General features: G+C 64.4%; 1 protein-coding gene across 1 annotated transcript in view; it reads left to right on the top strand.

Moving 5' to 3' along the window:
- ITPKB (inositol-trisphosphate 3-kinase B) overlaps nucleotides 1–18,858 on the top strand; it is an 89,167-nt gene extending 70,309 nt beyond the window's left edge. Inside the window, 6 exon segments of the mRNA XM_042926213.1 lie at nucleotides 4,846–4,945; nucleotides 6,190–6,403; nucleotides 10,981–11,185; nucleotides 13,094–13,195; nucleotides 14,669–14,740; nucleotides 16,121–18,858. Coding sequence (XP_042782147.1) covers nucleotides 4,846–4,945; nucleotides 6,190–6,403; nucleotides 10,981–11,185; nucleotides 13,094–13,195; nucleotides 14,669–14,740; nucleotides 16,121–16,336 — 909 coding nt within the window. The 3' untranslated portion in view covers nucleotides 16,337–18,858.
- Nucleotides 18,859–19,396: the final 538 nt, after the last annotated feature.

Raw genomic sequence — 19,396 nt, 5'->3', positions numbered from 1 at the left:
TGCAGTGTCTTGTGCCCAGAGCATTCTAGAAACACCCGGGGGGAAGGGGGCAGCTGAAGCAGAGGAAGGGCTTCCAGGGAAAGGGGCACCGGGCTGCGCAGGGTTAGCGAAGTTCTCTGCAGCCGTTCTGGGGAGAGATCCCTGACGGCAGAGACAGGCACCTGGCAGGTGTCTCAGGGTGGGTGCGGGGAGGTGTGTGGGGCCAGGCTCACGGGCCTGGGACACCGTGTTTGGTGAACGGCCGCGCGGCCGCCTGTGGATGGGGGTAGGGGGCACCAGGCGGCTAAACGTCCCATAGTGCGTGAGGCAGCCCTGGAACCAGAGGGATCTCTGTCCCCGGCATCACTACCCTTTTTATTGGCTGCGAGGGGCAGGCGGTGGCTGGAAAGAAGGCAGGAGGCAGACCCCAGAGGGCCCTGAGGGCTGAGCTGAGGAGAGAGAGTGCCAGCCCTGGGCAGCTCCTGCAGGGGCGGGGAATGGGCACTAGGCTCTGACACCCCCCTGGGGGTCTAGTGTCCTCTCCATGTGCAAGAAGGAGGCCACCAGGGAAGACAGAGCAAGTCCAGACCCAAGGAACAGGCAGAAGGTGAACGAGGGGAGGGCTGACTCGTGACCATCCTCCCCTCTTCCCTGCGCCATTCCCTCCTCCCCCTCCTCCTCCTCCCCCTCCTTCCCTCGCCACTCTCCTTGTCTGTTTATGGAAGACTGAGGTGATCCTAGTCATTAGCCCTTTCATTCATTGGAGGCGGGGTTTCCCTGCAACAGACGTGGGGTGTCTGGGGGACCCAGCCGGAGGATGGCGTTTTCCCAGGAGCCACAAGCATCACGGGGAGGCTTGGGGTCTGGTTTAGAAAAACACACAGATGGGTGCCTGAGGGGCTCAGTCGGTTGAGCGTCAGACTTCAGCTCAGGTCACGATCTCACGGTCCGCGAGTTCGAGCCCCGCGTCGGGCTCTGTGCCGACAGCTTGGGGCCTGGAGCCTGCTTGGGATTCTGTCTCCTCTCTCTGCGCCTGCCCTGCTTATTCTCTCTCTCTCTCATTCTCTCAAAAATAAATAAAACCTTTAAAACACAGACACACACACACACACAGAATCAGACACCCCCTGGGCCCCCTCCCTGGGGCTCAGCCTGGGCCCTGCAGCCCGCTGGCCGGTGAATACTTTCTGCCCAGGCTCTCAGGGGCTCTGGCATCTCTGAGTCCAAGATGAGAGATGCGGCCGAGAACCACAGGCCGGAGCCGTGCGCTCTGAGGTTCTGGGTGTTGAGTGAAGGCGTCCGCCCCACACGGGTCCTGGCCCCCAGAGTCGCTTCTGCTGTGAGGCCGGGCACCTCTAGACTGAAGAGGCAAGGGGAGCCGGAAGGTGCTGTGTCCTGAGCCTCCGGTCCCTGCTGGCAGGTTCGGGAGCGTCACTGGCTGGCCAAGGCCGGAGAAGCCCAGTCTGGGGTTTGCCCGTCCCACCGAGATTCTTCCGTCCCCTCGAGGAGGGTCGGGGCTTGCGGCCAGGTGGTGTTCTCCCCCTACAGCCCTGCCCACGTTCTCTCCGCTCCTGTCAGGTCAGGGGCGGGGGCTGCCTGGAGCGGTTTCCAAACATCCGGCATCTCCAGGCCGCTCACCTGTCCCGTCCTGCTGGCTTCTGGTCCTTTCCTTCCCCTTGACGTGCTCCCGAGAACATCCCAAGTGCACGACTCCAGCCACGGGCAGATCTGCCTGCTGGGAGAGGCCTGTGTGATCCCGTAGTTGCCCCTGCCCAGCCCCAAGGTGGGACCTTTCGGGGTTTTGGTGGCCAGCCTCGGCGCGTCTCCCAAGGGCTCAGGACCCTGCTGCTAAAGGGGCATTCAGGAGACTCCCCAGAGCAGGCTGCCAGCCCCACTGCCCAGGGGACCCGCCTCGAAGAAACCTCCTTGTTGCCCTTCCCAGCCCGTCTGCCGTTACCTGGCGCGGCGTCCTCAGGGCTGGCGGAGACCGTGGGTCAGGGCCCTCGCCCGGCGTCAGGCGCAGCCGCTGTAGGATTGGGGCCCGGTCCCCGGGGGTGAGCCAGCACCTGCCGGCGCCTGTGGGCGGGAGCGGAGAATGGGATAACTGGGGGCAGCGACCACCCCGGGTGTCCTGGGAGGTGAGGAAGGGACGCGTCTCCGGGAGCCGCGACCACACTGAGTGGGTCTGACCAGCCCCGGGCTCGGTGGTCTTTACTCCTTAGTAACCACGGCGACGCCTGCGCTTAGCTCCAGACGGGCTGCTCCCCGGGGTAACTTCAGAGACCCCCCCTTCCTTGAACGCAGAGCTGAGACCCTCCCCCACGTACCCCGTGATCGCTGAATGGCTTTACCTCCTGGGATAGGGGCGGGGGGGACCGAGGGTTGCTGTCATCCTACAGGCAAGATAATAAGGCCACCGGGAGGGTCAGGAGCCTATCCAGGGTCAGTCAGTGAGGAGGGGCTGGAGCCAGGACTCCGGCCCAGGCCGACCAGCCTCTTCCCACTGCATATGCTGCCCTGCCCCGGGCCTCCTGGCCTCACCTGCTCACCCTCGTCCCCCAGTCCCCCACTGCCTCCAGCTGCCCTTCCCAGCAGGCCTGGACCCAACCGTTCCAGACCCGGGCCGGGGCTCTGTCACACAGGCCCCTGCCTGTGACAGTCTTCCCCCTGCCCCCACCCTGCCTCTGCCGGGCGCAGCCAACACGAAGGCCTTCCTTCCCAGCATTCCCCCGTCTTTGCACGCCCCTCCCTGGCCGAGGGACCACCGCGTCTGCAGACACAGTGTGAGGTCGCACACCGCAGCCGGGTGACAGCTCTAGTCTTCCTCCGAGGGGCTTTGCAGTTGGGATGCGTGTCCCCGGGCCCCTGAGGGTCCAGCAGTCAGTGCAAGGAGCCCGGTGGCCCAGCTGTCCCTCCCTCACGAGGCAGAGGAGGAAACTGGGGCCCGAGAGGGGCATGTAGAAGGGGAGCGTGGGTTTATTGTTCCCTGACGGGGCAGTGGCCCGGGATGGGGTCACATGCACCTGCCAGACCCTCGTCCCCCCGCCCCCCCCCCCCGAGCTCTGATGGCGGGACGTGGCTGGCAAGTGGTGGCCAGCTGTGCACGTTTCCTCTGGACCCACCTTGACGTCTCCCCACTCCCCCCTCCCGGCTCATCTCGTGCAGTGAGGTTTTCCCGTTGTGCCTCCCCCTGCATTGTTTGTGCGCCCTTCTGGGGGCTTAGATAAGAAACTCCTCGGCCTTCCTTAGCCTTCTTTGGTGATCTCCATCGGAAGGATCTAGAAAAACAACCTTGCCAGCAGAGGCCCGGCCCTCCCGTCACGTGGGCTGGCGAGGGCTGGCCTCGTGCAAGAATAGACCAGGTCTCGGTGGCGGGGTGAGGGTTTCTGGCACCGGAGGAGGATTGCCAGGTTCCAGCAGACGCTTCTCCTTAAACAGATTTTCACTTGAGAGCCGGGTGACAGCGGCGGCTGATGTGACCTTGGTTTCACCTTGGGCACCCGCAGCCTCCGCAGCGACGCGGCCGTGGGGCAGGGAGCGAGCCCCCCGGGTCTTCGGGGTCCCCGGTCGAAGCGGGCCCCTCCTCACGCCCCCCCCTCCCGCACAGCTTCTGGCCCCTTCTCCCGGCGCCGAGCCTCGTGGCTTTGCTCTGTGTTTTGCCAGTCAGGGACCCGCCTTCTCAGGAACCGGTGGTGGTCCCCTGGCTCTGACTTGCAGCTCGGGTTCTCGGGCCTGTGTGCTTCTGCAGAAACGTTGACTGCCGGGGGAGGAGGGGATTTTTGTAAAGCAGTGGTGTGGGTGAAGGTTCCAGAACCGTCCCCGTCGCTCGTGTCCCTGAGGCTCGGGCTCTCCCCGCCGACGGGACGGCGACTGTCCTGTGTGCCTGTTGGGACGATAAAGTCGGGTGCGAAATAAGTGTCCGTTCTCCTTTCTGCCAGGGCGCCCTCCTGCACGCACACGCACACACACACACACACTCTCCTTACTTGAGAAACACCCTCAGAAGGAGAAGTACCTTGAAGAGGAGGGAACTGCGGGCCCACTCACCCCTGTGTGCACCCGAACCGCGGGGTGGAGGGTGCTGTCCCCGGGGAACTCCCTGCAAGGTCTCTCTTCAAACCGCCCGCAGGCAAGAAGGGCCTCTGTGCAGCAACGTCTGCAGACACAGTGTGAGGTGACATACCGCAGCCGGGTGACAGCTCTAGTCTTCCTCCGAGGGGCTTTGCAGTTGGGATACATGTCCCCGGGCCCCTGAGGGTCCAGCAGTCAGTGCAAGGAGCCCGGTGGCCCAGCTGTCCCTCCCTCACGAGGCAGAGGAGGAAACTGAGGCCCGAGAGGGGTGTGTAGAAGGGGAGCGTGGTTTTATTGTTCCCTGACGGGGCAGTGGCCCGGGATGGGGTCACGTGCACCTGCCAGACCCTCGTCCCCCCGAAGGTCCCCTTGCATCTGGGCGCTTTGTCGAGCTCTCGCTGGCCGTCTGCTGCGTAGATGAGGGAGGTGACGTCCTTGGAGCCCTGTGGGCTTGACACTTGTCATCCTGGGGCCACAGGCAGCGAGTCCGCTGGCTTTGGATTTGTCCTAGCCAGAAAGCAGTAGTTCCCTTTTTTAAAATGTGTATTTATTTATGTGGGGGGTGGGGAGAAAATTGGGCATGTGAGTGGGGGAGGGGTGGAGAGACAGGAAGAGAGAGAACCTCAAGCAGGCTCTGCCCTGTCAGCGCGGAGCCCGACCCGGGGCTCGATCCCACGAACCGCGAGATCGTGATCTGAGCCGAAACCAAGAGTCGGACGCTCAACCGACTGAGCCGCCCGGGCGCCCCTGTGGTTTCCTTGCTAACGGAGAGTTTTCTCATTCGCTTGTTTCTAGAGCAAATCATGGCGGAAAATAAAAAACATGGTGCACTGGTCCCCCTTCGTCATGTCCTTCAAGAAGAAATACCCCTGGATCCAGCTGGCAGGACACGCAGGTAGCTGCAGGCCCTGGTGGAAGTTCCCCCGGGACCCTCTGCTCTCCAGGGAGGGCCTGGCCCCCGATGCTCCTGGAGGTGGAAGCATCTGGAACGGGATCTCTCGGAGACAGTGGCGTGCTCCCCGGATGCGGCCCGAGCACTGCCCTGAGAACACGGGAGGACAGCACCCCCTCCGGAGCCTGTCCCGTCCCCAGACGCACACGCAGCCCCCCTTTCTCGTCTCTGTCTCTTTCGGTGTCTCCGTCTCCCCCTTCTGTCTCTCTCCCGCTTCACCTCAGCAAAATACGCGAAAGCATCATCTTCCAGCTCGCCCACCATCTGCCATCTTGGACAAAGAGGCAAGGCTCAGCGTGCCATTGGGCGCCCACCGTATCCCCACGTCGCCATGGTCTTAGGGGTCACGGCATTCGTGGAGATGTGGGGGTCTGCCCCAACGGAGCTTGTAGGAGGTGGAAGGTGCAGGCAGATCACCCCACAAGCGAAGGACAGTGTAGAGTCCTGGGTGCAGGCGGCCAGGGCGCCCGTCGCCCGCGGGGGACGAGGGGACATCTGTAGCCAGAGCCTGAGCGCTGGCTGGTCCACGTGCGGGGGCCCCTTGGTGGGCCTCATCCCCTGGGAGGTTTCCGTGGCTGCCCCGGACTTGACCTTCACGACCACAGACCAGCCCAGGGTCCGACACCTCTTTTATATCCCCCGCACGTGGGCCCAAGGCACTTGGGTGGACACCCTTCCTAAATAAATACGTCCCCGACGGCGTGACTCAGGGTCACGTCGCGGGTGGCCTGTGCCGGGCCTCGGACCCCCGCTTCTCAGCCAGCGTCCCTGCCCTGGGACTGAACCTGCCCCATCAGAGCTTCTGCCCTGAGACCGGAGGCACCGTCACTGCCCGAGGACTGGACCGATGAGGGGGTGGGGGTGGTGACAGTGACACAGGAAGAGGAGTGGCTGGGTCTCGCGTGCGTGAACCCTGCAGTGAGCGCTGGTGCCCCTCCATCTGCAGAAGAAGAGCCTGGGGTCAGGGAAGCTGGGGACCCAGCCCGGTTTGCAGCCAGGACTTGCCTCCACTCCCCTTACAGTGCTCGGTCCACGAGTGGGGACCTGGGGGCACCTTCAGCCCCGGTGCTTATTGGGCAAGCAGCCCCGGGAGACCTACCGCGGGGGCTGGCGGGCAGGTGGGGGGAGGTGAGAGCGGGGAGGGTCTCGGACACGGACCCAGGGTCTCCCCCGACCTTGCTCTGCAGGGAGTTTCAAGGCGGCTGCCAACGGCAGGATCCTGAAGAAGCACTGTGAGTCAGAGCAGCGCTGCCTCGACCGGCTGATGGCCGATGTGCTGAAGCCCTTTGTCCCCGCCTACCACGGCGACGTGGTGAAAGACGGAGAGCGCTACAACCAGATGGACGACCTGCTGGCCGCCTTCGACTCGCCCTGCGTGATGGACTGCAAGATGGGCATCAGGTGAGCTGGGCCTGGGGTGCGGCAGGGCAGGCTCGGGGCGTGGGTGACGCCATCCCGCAGAGGGGACGGGACGCCGGCTTTGCCCCTCACGGCCTCCCCCCTTTTCCAGAGCCAGTAGCTGTGGGGCCGGAAGAGGGGCTCCGTGCTGAGCCTCCCTGGGAGGGGTGGGGCAGAGAGAACTGCCTTTCTGGGCGGGTGGGATCGCCGGGCAGCAAGGTGGTGGCCGCACGGGGAGACTGGGGTAGAGGGTCTTAGCGCCCCCCCGCGCCCCCACCCATGGGAAGGGGGAGCTGGTCAGTGGAATATGTTGGGGTGCCCACGAAGGTTCGCCCCTGCCCTACGAGTGCGGTGGAGGGGGAGCCCGGGAGCTGCTTTCACGGGGGACGGGCCGGGGTGCTCCAGGGGGCCCGGAGAGGGCACAGAGGCCGGAAGGGGGTGCTCGGGCCTGTGCGCGGATTCGGATCCGACTCCTGGCGCCTGCCCCGGGAGATAAGCCCGAGCTTGGAGAGGACTCGGAGGGAAGGAGACCGGCAGCGTGGCCAGGAGGAGACCGGCTGATGCGCAGAGCCGAGGGGACCCGAGACCCCTCCGCCCGCAGCTCTGGGCCCTGCTTTGGCGGCGTGGTTTTCTCCTCCATCTCGGCCTTGGGCCGCTCCGTCCCAAGGAGTCACCGAGCGGCTCCCTCTCTCCTGCTGCGGGCAGGGCTCGTGAAGTCCTCCCGGGCTGTTGGCCACGTGGTATTGGGGTGCCGTGCTCCCCTCGGCGGGGGAAGCCGCCCAGGCTACACAGCCAGACGCCCGGCTCGTCCATCCGCCCACGGCTCGCCGGGGAGACCGGGCTCCGGGGAGCGGCTCAGAGCTGGGGCCTGGGTTTGCTTTGGATGGTTTTTATTCTTACGAGAATGAGAAAGAAGCGTGTGTGTGTGTGTGTGTGTGTGCATATGCGCACACGTGTGCAAGGCAGGCAGGGGCCAGGAGACAAGAGGGCCCGACAGCCCCCTTCCTTCCCTCCTCACTCCTGGGACTGTGTCCTCAAGTCAGACCCTGCAGGCCGTGTTCGTCGCGAGGCCCCCAGGCAGGGACCGGAGATGGGGAAGTACAGGCCCTTGTATTTGCTCTCTCGCTGTCCTTGACCTCCCTCCCCCGCACCCTTCCTCCCTCCCTCCGCTCCAGCCCACAGGGAGGAAACAGAATGTCCCTCCAGCCACCGCTTGGCCGCTGCCCTTCCCCAGAGTCTTATTTCTGTCCCCGGAAGGCCCTCCCCGGTGCACCAGGATGGGCCCTCTCAAGGGAAGACACAGAAATATTCCGATTAGCGTTCACTCAGACCGTGGCCCAAAAAAGCACGCGCTGCGGGAGGGATGTGTGGAAAGTCCGTCCCACGAGGCTGCCCCGTGTAGCTGTCTGTTCCCTGGGAGGCTTCTGGGGACTGGCGCCCCCTGGGCCCTGCCTGTGTCTTCAGCTTCTGTCCCACTGCGCCCCGGAGCGACCGGCGAGGCTGGGACAGCGTTAGCTCACTTGGGAGCGGGGCCTCGAGGCGGAGGCTGTGGGGTGAGAGAGCGGTCTGTGTGGAGGGGAGGGAAGAACTGGTCCTGCCCCAGCTTCTCCTCCGCTTCACGATGCAAGGGATGGGCCCTCCTCCGTGGGTCCTGCGTGGTCCAGTCCGAGCAGGGGACATCAAACACAGAGGTGCGGGGACTCGGACTCAGCAGGGCCCCGGGTCCGTGCCAGGCTTCCAGCTGCAGACCATGCCCCGAGGGGGCTCCGTGGGGCCCCGAGTCCATGCTGGGTCGATCCAGAACCCTTAACCCCAGACAGAACCCGTCCTAAGACCAGCAGTCCTTGGCCACGCCCAGTGCTTGCCAGAGGGAGGAGGCCGGAGCCCAGGGCCACCACCATCACTGAGTCCCAGGCATGAGGGGTTGAGACCTGTCACGGGGAAGCAGTAGACGGCTGACCAGCCAAGCCAGCTTCAGCCACAAGCTGGGGGGAGGGGTGGGGGGCGCTCAGGAAAAGGTGACGTGGCACCTGTAGTGTCCTAAATCGGGGGCATCGGGGACGGCGGTTCCACGTGGATGTATGCTTGTGTTCCAGGGACTTTTCTTAGATTCTCCCCCGTAAGCCTGTGTGCTGTGTGTCACGCGAGTCTTCCTGATGTCGGGGCTGGGGGTGGAGACAAGGACCGTCCCCAGCTTTGGTGCGCGAGCTGTGGGTGCCCACGGGCTTGCCGCCTACCCACCCTTCGCCCCGAGTGGCCGTCCCCCCACCCCCGTCCCCCGCAGAGGCCTCTGCTCCCCCATCCCGCTGTCGGACGGAGGCGGGAGGCCCGGCCAGGCCAGCACTGGGGAGCTCAGGCCCCGCCGTGTAGCTGCTGACCGGTGCCCCGGGCGGAGGGTGAGCGACCCCACCCAGACTGGCTGCAGGGGCCCTTCCTGGAAAAAGCCCCAGGCCTGCTTCCTGTTTAAGGAGCTACTGAAAGCTCTCTGCGGAAGTGCGGCCGCCCACCCGCCCCGCAGGCCCCCACAGTGGGCCCCCGAGCATGTGGGGCGGCCAGCCCACCCCCGGCCACGTGGCACGCACACACAGCCGCACCCGGGCCGGCCCGACATGACTCCACGCAAAAGCATCCTGCCCCTCGGCCTCTGCCTTGAAGCTCCTGCCATCCCTGACCTGGCTCGGCGGGCACCGTGGTGTGTGCGTGTGTGCGTGTGTGCGTGGGGGGTGTGTGTGCATGGCTGTGTGCATGCATGAGTGTGCGCGCACGTGTGCGTGGGGGTGTGTGCGTGTGGGATGAGTGTGTGCATGGGGGTGTGGGTGCACGTGTGTGTTAATGGCTGTGTGCGCACGTGCGTGTGTGCGTGTGTGTATGCACGTGTGCGTGGGGTATGCATGGCTGTGTGCACATGTGCATGGAGGGTGTGCGTGGCTGTGCGCAAGCCCGTGCGTGGGTGTGCATGGCTCTGTGCGCGCGTGGTGGTGTGCAAGTGTGCGTGTGTGTGGGTGTACATGGCTGTGTGTGCATGAGCGTGTGTGTGGGGTGTGCATGGGTGTGGGTGTACATGTGCACGGGGTGTGCATGTGTGCGTGCATGGCTCGCACACACTGTGTACGTGCATGAGTGTGCACGCGTGTGCATGAGTGCACAGTGTGGGTGTGAATGTGTGTGCGTAGCAGTGTGCATGGCTGTGTGTGCATGCACGTGCATGGGGGTGTGCACGTGGGGGTGTGCATGTGTGGGGGTGTACATGGCTGTGTGTGCATGTTGTGTGGGGGGGTGCATGGATGTGCGTGCGTGTGGGGTGTATGTGCATGTGGGGGGTGTGTGCATGGGTGTGTGGGTGTACGTGTGCATGGGGTATGAACGTGTGTGTGCATGGTTTGCGTGCACTGCGTATGTGCATGAGTGTGCACGCATGTGCATGAGTGCACGTTGTGGGTGTGAATAATTGTGCTTAGGGGTGTGCATGGCTGTGTGTGCACACACGTGCGTGGGTGTGTGCACGTGTGGGTATGTGGGTGTACATGGCTGTGTGTGCACGCACTTGTGTGGGGGTGTGCACGTGGGGGTGTGGGTGTACATGGCTGTGTGCACACGTGTGTCTGTGTGCACGTGTGCGTGGGGGTGTGCGTGCGTGCACACGTGCATGGGGGTGTACCTGCACGTACGTGTGTGTGGGTGTGTGCATGGCTGTGTGCATGCACGTGTGCGTGGGAGGTGCGCACGCCCGTGGAGGAGGTGTGCACTGGTACAGGCGAGGGCTGCGGGAGGTTCTAAATGACCAGGCCCACGTTCGCAACCCAGGACTTGTCGTTTCCTTATATTTGACACGGTGGTTGGTGAAAACTCGACCTCTGAAGGCATCATGAGTTGACGCGCAGTCTGTCCTGGGTCCCCAAGCAGCAGGTGTGAGGGGAGGGTGGGGCCGGGCCGCCGTCACGGCCGCCGCCCACAATGGGCCAGCACAGAAATCTTCCCTCCGCTACAGCTCTGTCCTGTGATTTGTTTCAGGAAGGGTCCGGGGCAGCGGTGGAGCCCGGGGTCAGGGGAGAAGAGGGGGGTTCACTGGGGAGCAGGGGTGCGTCTGCAACGTGCAGGATGCCCGTGTGTGTGGCAGGGGTGACGCCCCATCTCTGTTTGGCGATGGGGGTAGGGGAGGCATCGCGGGCCGGGGATTCAGCCCCAGGCTGCTGAAGTCCTGTCCCGCCCCTACTCCGGTTTCCGGGGGACCCCTGCCGGTTCGACGGCGGGACAGTGAGCGACTTCCACTGGCTGTGCCTTCTCGGGCCTTCGGGCTGGGGGGCAGGTGTGAGGAGGCACGGGCTGGGCGGGGCAGGCCGTGTGGCCCCCCCTCGGGCTTCCTCCCCACCCCAGGCACAGGCTTCCCTCTCTGCCACCGTGGCCCCTTCCGAGGCCACCTTCTGGCTCGGCCTTAGTGCTTGGTGTTGGCACGAGGTCGCCCCATGCGCAGGGCCGCCCCCAGTTCTGCCGGTCGGGAGCCGGCCCCGGCCTGAGCAGAGCGTGTGCGCATCCCGAGTAAGCGGCCTGCGGCTCTCATCACCGCCCCCCTTCCCACGCAGGACCTACCTGGAGGAGGAGCTCACCAAGGCCCGGAAGAAGCCCAGCCTCCGGAAGGACATGTACCAGAAGATGATCGAGGTGGACCCCGAGGCCCCGACCGAGGAGGAGAAAGCCCAGCGGGCTGTGACCAAGCCTCGGTACATGCAGTGGAGGGAGACCATCAGTTCCACCGCCACCCTCGGCTTCAGGATCGAGGGCATCAAGGTGAGGCCCGCCGGGTGCCTGGGGAAGGAAGGGACGGAGGCTCCCGTATCCGCCCCGGGGGCGGCGGCGGCCTGCAGGGCCTTCCGAGGCCGCGAGCCTCCTTCCTCACAGGCCCAGCGTGTTTGGGGAAATCCGCCCGCTTCTTAGTCGGGACCGGGGCCCCGGAACAGGGTGGCTTCTAGCCGGCCCCAGGGGTCAGCCCTCTGCCGAGGACCCTACGCTTAGCCCTGACCATGCCTAGCCCTGACCGGGAGCCCACCTAGGAACCCGCGTGCCAGTGCGGGGGCCGCGCACTCTGCCCGTGGCCTGAGAGCTGGGGATGGGCCTCGAGATGCAGGGGCGGGGGCGTGCGGGCTGCGGTGACTTCCCTGCCAGGACCCTCCCTCTGCCCGGGCAGCCGGACCAAACGCCCCTCCTCCGCGTCCCCAAGTGTCCCCGCCCTGGATCTGATGAGCAGGTGCGGGCTCGCACTTCACCCTGGGGAGCGGGCTGCGAGGTGCCGGCCGGCCGGGCAGACAGCGGTCCCTGCGGCCTTCCTGGGTTTCTGTCCTCTGCCTGCTCCGGGTCGTCACCGAACAGCCCTAGCGTCTGGGTTTGGGCCGAGGGTGGCGCTCCGGGCATCCGCCCCTCCCCAGCGCTGCTTTGTGAGCTCTGGGCTGAGAAAGCCATGTGTCCCTCCCCTGTCATCTGAAACCAGTTTTTTTTTTCCTTTTTTGCATCCAGCCCTCGTACGGGTTGCAAGTTTCATGCTTCCCTCTCATGTGCTCGTTTTCCTTCATGTCTCCGAAACAGTCCGCTTTCCCCTTACCTCTCCCTCTCAGGCTGGGTGCCCAAGCCTCCGTTCGTTGTCCGGCTGCAGGAACAGCCAGCAGCCCGTCTCCCCTCCCCTGCTCTGGGCAAACGCCCCGCGACGAGCCCCTGTGGGCAAGTTCCCCCTCCGCCCCAGGGTCCGTCCTAATCTTCAAGAGGCAGCCACATTGCGTTACCTCGTCTCCGGCCTGGTGATGCACAGACCCAAGTCTGGGGGCTCCTTGTGGAGCCCTGCTTCCTCACCCTTTGTCCTTAACTAAGAACAGATCTCGGGGCGCCTGGGTGGCTCAGTCGGTTAAGCATCTGACTTCAGCTCAGGTCGTGATCTCGCGGTCTGTGAGTTCGAGCCCCGCGTCGGGCTCTGGGCTGACAGCTCAGAGCCTGAAGCCTGCTTCGGATTCTTTGCCTCCCTCTCTCTCTGCCTCTCCCCAACTCATGCTCTCTCTCTTGAAAATAAATAAAACTTGAAAAAAAAATTAAAAAAAAAAGAACACATGTCCTCCTGGGGGAGCTAAGCTCCATGTGCTTTCCGGGAACAGCCTGGAACAGACACAGCGCCAGGCTAAGAAGATGAGTAGTCTCTTGCAGCAGGCGGGTCAGGGAGCAGAGATGGGCAGGCAGTGACATCTTGGTTATGTTCAGGGAACATATGGTAAAAGATCTTAAGCTACAAAAGGAACCTCACTGAACTTGCGGTGGGAGCACCTCTCTTCTGTCTGGCGAGGGAGGTCGCCCCCAGATGGCAGGGACCCGTGGGGCACTCATGGGGGTTCCCAGGGCCAGGCCCCAAGGGAAGCCGAGACATATGTGTCTCCTCCAGCCCCTGCTGCCCTCAGCCCCCTCCTCCAGTCCTGGCCCGCACCCCCCAGGCCTTCCCTGACCGCCTTCCTCTGCCCGGCACACTGAGGCCACCCTCCTTGTTCTCAGTCGGGGCTCAGGACAGGCTCCACGGTGCCACCCGACTACGCCCTGTGCCCGGCGGTGCAGATGCGGGTCTCCTCGGACTGCCCGCGGGCACCGTGGTGCCTCCACTGCCCCCGAGAGCTGCTGGCGGGCGGGGTCCGTGCCTGACCCCTCCGGGGCGCGTATCGTTCTCAGAAAGAAGACGGCTCCGTGAACCGAGACTTCAAGAAGACCAAAACGAGGGAGCAGGTCACCGAGGCCTTCAGAGAGTTCACTAAAGGAAACCGCAACATCCTGGTGAGTCGGGGCGCCCCCCGGGAGGGGCCGGCCGCGCAGGGACACCTGTGCCCTGCAGACATTCTTGTCCAGCCCGGGACCACACTGGGCCACTCTGCCCGCATGGAAAACGCCGGCCCCAAAAGATGAAGCGGGAGTTGGTGGCCAGCCTCCAACTGGATATGTGGGGACACTCGGTGGGCTTGCCCTCCCTCTCCCTGGCCGCCTGCCTCTCCGCACTGAGGACGGTTCCCTCGGTGGATTTCTGTAGCCTCGCTGCCCGTCGAGAATGGTGTGCTCATCAGAGCCGCAGGCAGCCCTCTGGGGTGGGTAGGCTCTTGTGCCACTTTCCGGGTGAGACACTGAGGGGTCAAGGACACAGCAGGGACAGAGCCGGACCTCACACGCAGGTCCCCGCGCTCCCCGAGGCCTCCCGGGCCTCTCCCAGGCGCTGAGGCCACCTGAGGGAAGTGCCTGGGGCGGGGGTCGGAGCCTCTCCGAGCCCGGGGCTGTGAGTGTCACAAGTTGGTGACAAAGTGACTTCACGTTTGCCACTGCAACGGTAGACAGGCTGGACAGACACCTGACCTGTGGGGTCAGGACCTTGAAGGCCCCCCCACCCCCAGGCGGAGGTAGGGTGTGCTGAGCCTCTAGGTCCCTAGGGAAGGGCACCCTGGGACGGACCCAGGGGCCCCGGGGACATGGGTCCTGGACCCCCTGGGAGAGGTGCCTTGCGAACAGCCTCCCGGGGTGTGGAGCAGGGAAGGGTGGACCCGGACCGCCTTTTCTCTGGGCGGACTCCTCGCTGGCCCTGAGTCTCCCTCCCTCCTTTTCAGGCTGGGCTGGGCTTCCCTTAGCCCCCCACAAGGAGGCTTTGGTCGTGGGGCGCGCACCCGAGTTGTCCACAGCCCGAGCCCTCTGCTTTCCGGTCACCTGCTCCTTAGCCGGGCCCGCCACGGAGTTCGCACACCCGTGCCTGCACGGGCCTGTTCGAGGTGCTGAGCCCCAGGCCACCGTGTTGCCGCGGGATGGTGTCGAGCGACCCCGGGGCCCCTGGGGACGGCAGGCACCCCCAGAGCCGGCACAGCTCACCCCTGGTCCGCGGAGAGGCCTCTGGAGAGATGCTGGCGGCTCCCCCGCTTACTCTGCCCGTCGCAAGGTCAGGGGCACGGAGGTTTGTGTTCCGGAGGCCACCGTGGCAACGGGCCCGCTCCGCTGCTATCCCCGCACTTGCGCCGGCGTCCCAGAACCCCCGCCACCCTTGGGGGGAGCCCCGAGGGGCTGCCCTCCGGCGCCTCCCGCTCTCGAAGGAGGGCAGGTGCGCACAGCCCCATCTGGGCCTCCGCTCCTTCGTGTCGAGAGGAGGAGGTTGGAATACATGCCCAGGGTGTAGCCTCCCTTCCGCTCTGACACCTGAAGAGTCTGGGCCACACGGGGCTTAGAGGCCACCTCGCCCCCCATGTGTTTACAGCTCTGGCCTTTTTCTGTTCCCAGATCGCCTACCGGGACCGGCTGAAGGACATTCGGGCCACCCTGGAAGTTTCTCCCTTCTTCAAATGCCACGAGGTACATACTGGGCTTTTGTCCTCTTGGGCAGAGAGCCACGCTCTGTGTGGTCAGCCGTGACCCTCGGGCCTGCTGGCCTCCCACGCCGGTAGACCTGCCCGTTCTGGAAGCCGGAGCGGCGTTTTTAGGGTGGTGCAACCGCGGGCAGACCCCTCCGATCAGGTCCCCCGCCCCTGCAAGCCTGAAGCTCTGTCCCGAAGGCAGCCCCTCTCGAGGTCTTGTGTGGGGGGAGCCTCAGCCCGAGCCCTGCCCACCGGGAGGGCTAGGGGTCCAGCGCGAGGAACAGGAGACAGGTGGTCCCGGGGCTCCGGGCAGAGGGAGTGCCCCCAAAGGGAGGTGGGCCAGGCCCTGCTAAGCCTCACAGCATCTTTGTGCAGGTGACCTGGCTGGCCCTTCCTCCAGGCAGGCAGCCCAGCTTGCCCTTGGATTTTATCCCCGACTTGCCCCTCGGCCCGGGGGCACCTGTGCCACCACACGTGGTGGCTCTGACCCCAGGACCGCCCATGAGGAGGGACTGGGGTGCCCAGAGGGCAGACTGGGTGGTCTCTGCCCTGAGCAGTGGCACCCAGGTCTCTCAGGACGTTCTTTCCTCGGTCACCTCCCTGGGGCCCAGGGTGTGCAGGGCCAGGATGTGTTCTCAGCTTGATAAAAGGTCTTGGTGCAGCCTGCTGGAGCCTCCCTTCCCCCCCAGCCTCCTTGCTCCAGAGGACAGGGCTGTGGGCTGGGGGCCTCGAGCCCCAGGACCGCCGCACCGGGCGGAAGGACCCCATCACCCCCGTCAGCACCCAGGCTTTGCTGTTATTTCTGGAAAATTGGTTTTGCCGTACTCTTTCTGGAGTCTCGCTCAAGAAGCTTCAGGCCTAGAAAGAGGCCAGATTAGCTGGGGCTTCTGGTATTTTCCGCCCGGGTGGAGGGAGCCCCTGTGTGGGCTCCGTGTTTCCAAGGGGTAATTTCCAGGGTCTTTCCTGTCCTGCCCGGGATGTCTGCCCAGGGTCCTGCTGCTGGAACGAGGCCGGTCTGGGCCTCGCTGTCACCCCCCTGGGGTGCCGTGTGCGCATTTGGGGAGGTCCTTTCCTCTGCCCCACGGGTACAGTGTGGGCTCCTGGACAGGAGAAGTCAGGGTGGAGTGTGGCGGGGGTGGGGGGAAGGGGGGAGGGTGGAGGGAGAGGCCCTGAGGTTCAGCCGTGGCCTGAACTAGAGGACAGTGTGCAGCCGCAGCTGGCGGCCAGGGGTCTGTCATCCAGCCTCCCTCCCCGAAGGCAGTTGCTGCCCTGGTGGCCGGTGTCCTCTGTCCCCTGGGTGGCCACCCTGGGGCGGGCCTCCCCCCCCCCACCCCCACCCCCCGGCAGTCCCCCTCCTCAGCTGCCCCCTCCCCTTCAGGTCATCGGCAGCTCTCTTCTCTTCATCCACGACCAGAAGGAGCAGGCCAAGGTGTGGATGATCGACTTTGGGAAAACCACGCCCCTGCCCGAGGGCCAGACTCTGCAGCACAACGTCCCCTGGCAGGAGGGGAACCGGGAGGACGGCTACCTCTCGGGCCTGAACAACCTCATCGACATCCTGACGGAGATGTGCCAGGCCGCCCCGCTGGCCTGAGGGCCGGCCCGCCTCGCCCCCCCACCCCTCCTCCCTGCCGCCCCCTTCCTTTCTCCTTCTGAATTTCCCCTTGGTGCCGCCCCAGAGCCGACCCTCCCGAACTGCACTATGAGACACTTTGTAAGAGACCAGGTGGAGATCGGAGAGGAGAGGAGAGGAGAGCTTGCCGGGCTCCCACTTCTCTTTATAAACAGGATCTGCTGGCAGAAGAGGAGTGGGGGGCGGGGGGAGCCAGGCTCAGGTGGCAGTGAGGTCCCCAACGCAGGAGCCGGCCCCAGCCTTCCAGTGGGGGCCTGCTGCCCCCTGGTGGCCGCCCCCGAGCTCAACCTGTCTTGGCCCCATCCCTCCCGCCTGGAGCATCTCCGGGTTGGGGCACAAAGCCACTGGCAAGTGCACGTTGGCCACGAGTAAAGCATTCTCCGCCTAGCGGCCCAGGGGCTCCCACAGACGAGTGGTGGCCTGCTAAAGCAGGGACCCCACCCAGCTGGCAGTGAGACCCTCCAGCTGGGGGCCGGACCCAGGAGCCAGGAGAATGCTGGAGTCCACTGGCTGTGCTCTCTGACCTCGACCTTCCCGGGAGGGGGCAGGCGGGAGCCCCCCTCTTCCATCTGATTATCACCCAGGATTTCAGAGGGACGCTCTGCAAACCTGACCTTGGGGGAGGCCCCGCCCCCACCCCTACCCCCAGAACCACCTGTGCCTCCGGCTCCCAACCTTGTTGGGACCAGGTCCGCGGCACTGGGTGGGTCGGCCCGGGGCACAGCCGGCCCCCGGAGGAAGATCGGTTGTCTCACGTCCCTTCACCCCCACCCCCCACATCCCTGGGCTTGTTTCACGAGGTCAAGTCCCCAGCACGTTCGGGGGACAGCGCTGGGCAGGGAAGAAGCAGATTTCTGGCCTTCCTGGCCTCATTTTTCTCCCGTGAAGTAACTCTTCCAGTCCGAAGGGCTTGGACCCACATTCCCCGGATGCGGTGTGGGCAGCTCCCAGGGCGGGTGGTGGGTGCCGGGTGTCAGGAGGGTGCTCCCGGCAGGGGGAAGAGTCCTGGGGCCTCTAAGTTGCTTGAAGATGACTGGGGAACCAAGTAGGCCGTGTTCTCATTTTAAAGCAAGGCAAGTCTGTATTATGGGGAAGAACGTGAAACTGGCATGACTTTTTAAGAACAAACCTCTCAGCTCCGTGGCCCTTTGGGGCTGTTAGAGGCGCACCGGTGCCCAGAGCCGAGCTCTGACGGGGTAGCGATCCGCAGACAGCCGGGTCGGGGACATGGTGGAGGTCCGTGTACCCCAGAGCGTGAGCCCAGAGGGGCCGATCCAAGAGTCAGGGTTTCCGGGGCTCCCCCCTCCCATCCCCCCCATCGCCCCGGGGACTCTGGGAGACCTCTGACCCCAGCACGTGACCCCGGCATTTCCCCTTTCGTGCTGGGTGAGTGACAGTCGGTGGGGGCGGAGGGTGGGACGCATGAGGCTATCTGAGTACAGATTTTAGAAAAGGAAATCAGTCTGAAACTTCCTGGCTCTGGTTCAAAACAGTGGGGAGCTTGTGTGGGGGGCTCTCGCTAAAGGTCACACCCCGTCCCGGCCGAGCGCGAGAGACCTCGTGACAGCATGTGACCCTGTAAAGGCGGGAGCACCAAAGCCAGCGCTGGGTGGCCCCAGCTGGAGTCGCTCGTGGCTCAGGGGGGACCGGGGCATCAGCAGTCCGCAGGGAGGGGACATTGCTCAGTTGGACGTCCCGATTCCACCGCCGTGGGTGGACCACAGGTCACCCTCAGTCCATCGATGAAGGAAATTTGCTAAAGCAAATGAACGCTCTGAACAAAAAAGTGCAGGGGACCAGCTTGATCTCCTAAGAGAACACATTTTCCAAGCACTTTAAACAGGCACCCGTTGTCTGCAGACAGCGTGCTAAAAAAAAGGCAAAGCGACGTGTTTATTAGAGGAGGTCCGTGGGGCCTCTTCCCGGCGACCGGTTGCTTGGGGTGACATTCTGTCCGCGAAGGTGGTATAAAGCGGCATTTTTTTCTTAGGGTTATTCTCTTAGGGGTTGGGGGGGGTTTGTATTTACTCGCTAGCTCTCCTCTCCTGCACCTGCTCTCGCAACCTTCCCTCCCCTCTTCCCTGTCCCCTCCCCCCCATCCTGGAGGGATAGGTGGATCCCGAACCAGAACCCTTCCGAGGGACTCCTGGGGCTGCAGGTGCCGGGACGGTGGGACAAGCCACGTCCTTTCCCGCCCCGTCCTTGCCGGGTCCCCCGGGGGGGGGGGGGGCTCCTCAGTGGTCAGCGTGCTTAGCGTTCAAGGAAAGTTTCTCAACTGCTTGCCCGCAGACTTGCCTTTAGCGCCATGTAAGAAGTTTTTAAGTTATATTTATTTTTTCCGGTTTTTTAATTGCACAAAACACTAAGACTGGGAGGCTGGGGATCCTGTGTGTCCTTAAAAGCTGTGCCTTCTTTCTGAATTCCCTTTCCCACTTGGCGGAAAGAGCCTGGACACAGCCCTGCCCCCCCTCCCCGCCCCCCTGCCCCCCCCACGGACTCTTGCCTCTGTGAGCTGTATCTAGCTTTGAGTTTCTCCTGCATCCCGTCCACCCCCGTGTGTATACAACCCAGGCCCCTGGCTCGGGAAGAGACCCTCTGCCGTTGCTTTTCCTCCGGAGGACAGGACCCCCCCCCCAGAGGGCTCCCCCTCTCTCTGCACCCCTTTCGCCGCGACACGACACCTTGGAGGAAACTGAACTGTTACAGACTCTTCCCACCCCCCGCCGACACACACACAGTGCCTGTCGAACAGACTGCAATGCTCTGTACCTTCCCGAATAAAGGCCCTGGAGACCACCGTGCCGTCTGCAGTGTGGTCTTTCCGCCTCGGGATGGGTGGTCCTGACGCTCTTTGGGAACCGGGGGGTCGCGCTGGGACTGCGGGGGTCCCCGGGAGTGGGGGTCAGATTGGATGTTTCGATCTGCAAAGGACTGAAGACACCTTTCAAAACTAGGCACTTCAGAGCCGCCTGGCGGGGGCTCAGTGGGTGAAGCGTCCGACTTCGGCTCAGGTCACGATCT

This window comes from Panthera leo, chromosome F3 (genome assembly GCF_018350215.1).
Source record: "Panthera leo isolate Ple1 chromosome F3, P.leo_Ple1_pat1.1, whole genome shotgun sequence".
In the NCBI taxonomy this organism is placed as follows: Eukaryota; Metazoa; Chordata; class Mammalia; order Carnivora; family Felidae; genus Panthera; species Panthera leo.
This window is presented reverse-complemented; position numbering and strand designations above follow the sequence as displayed.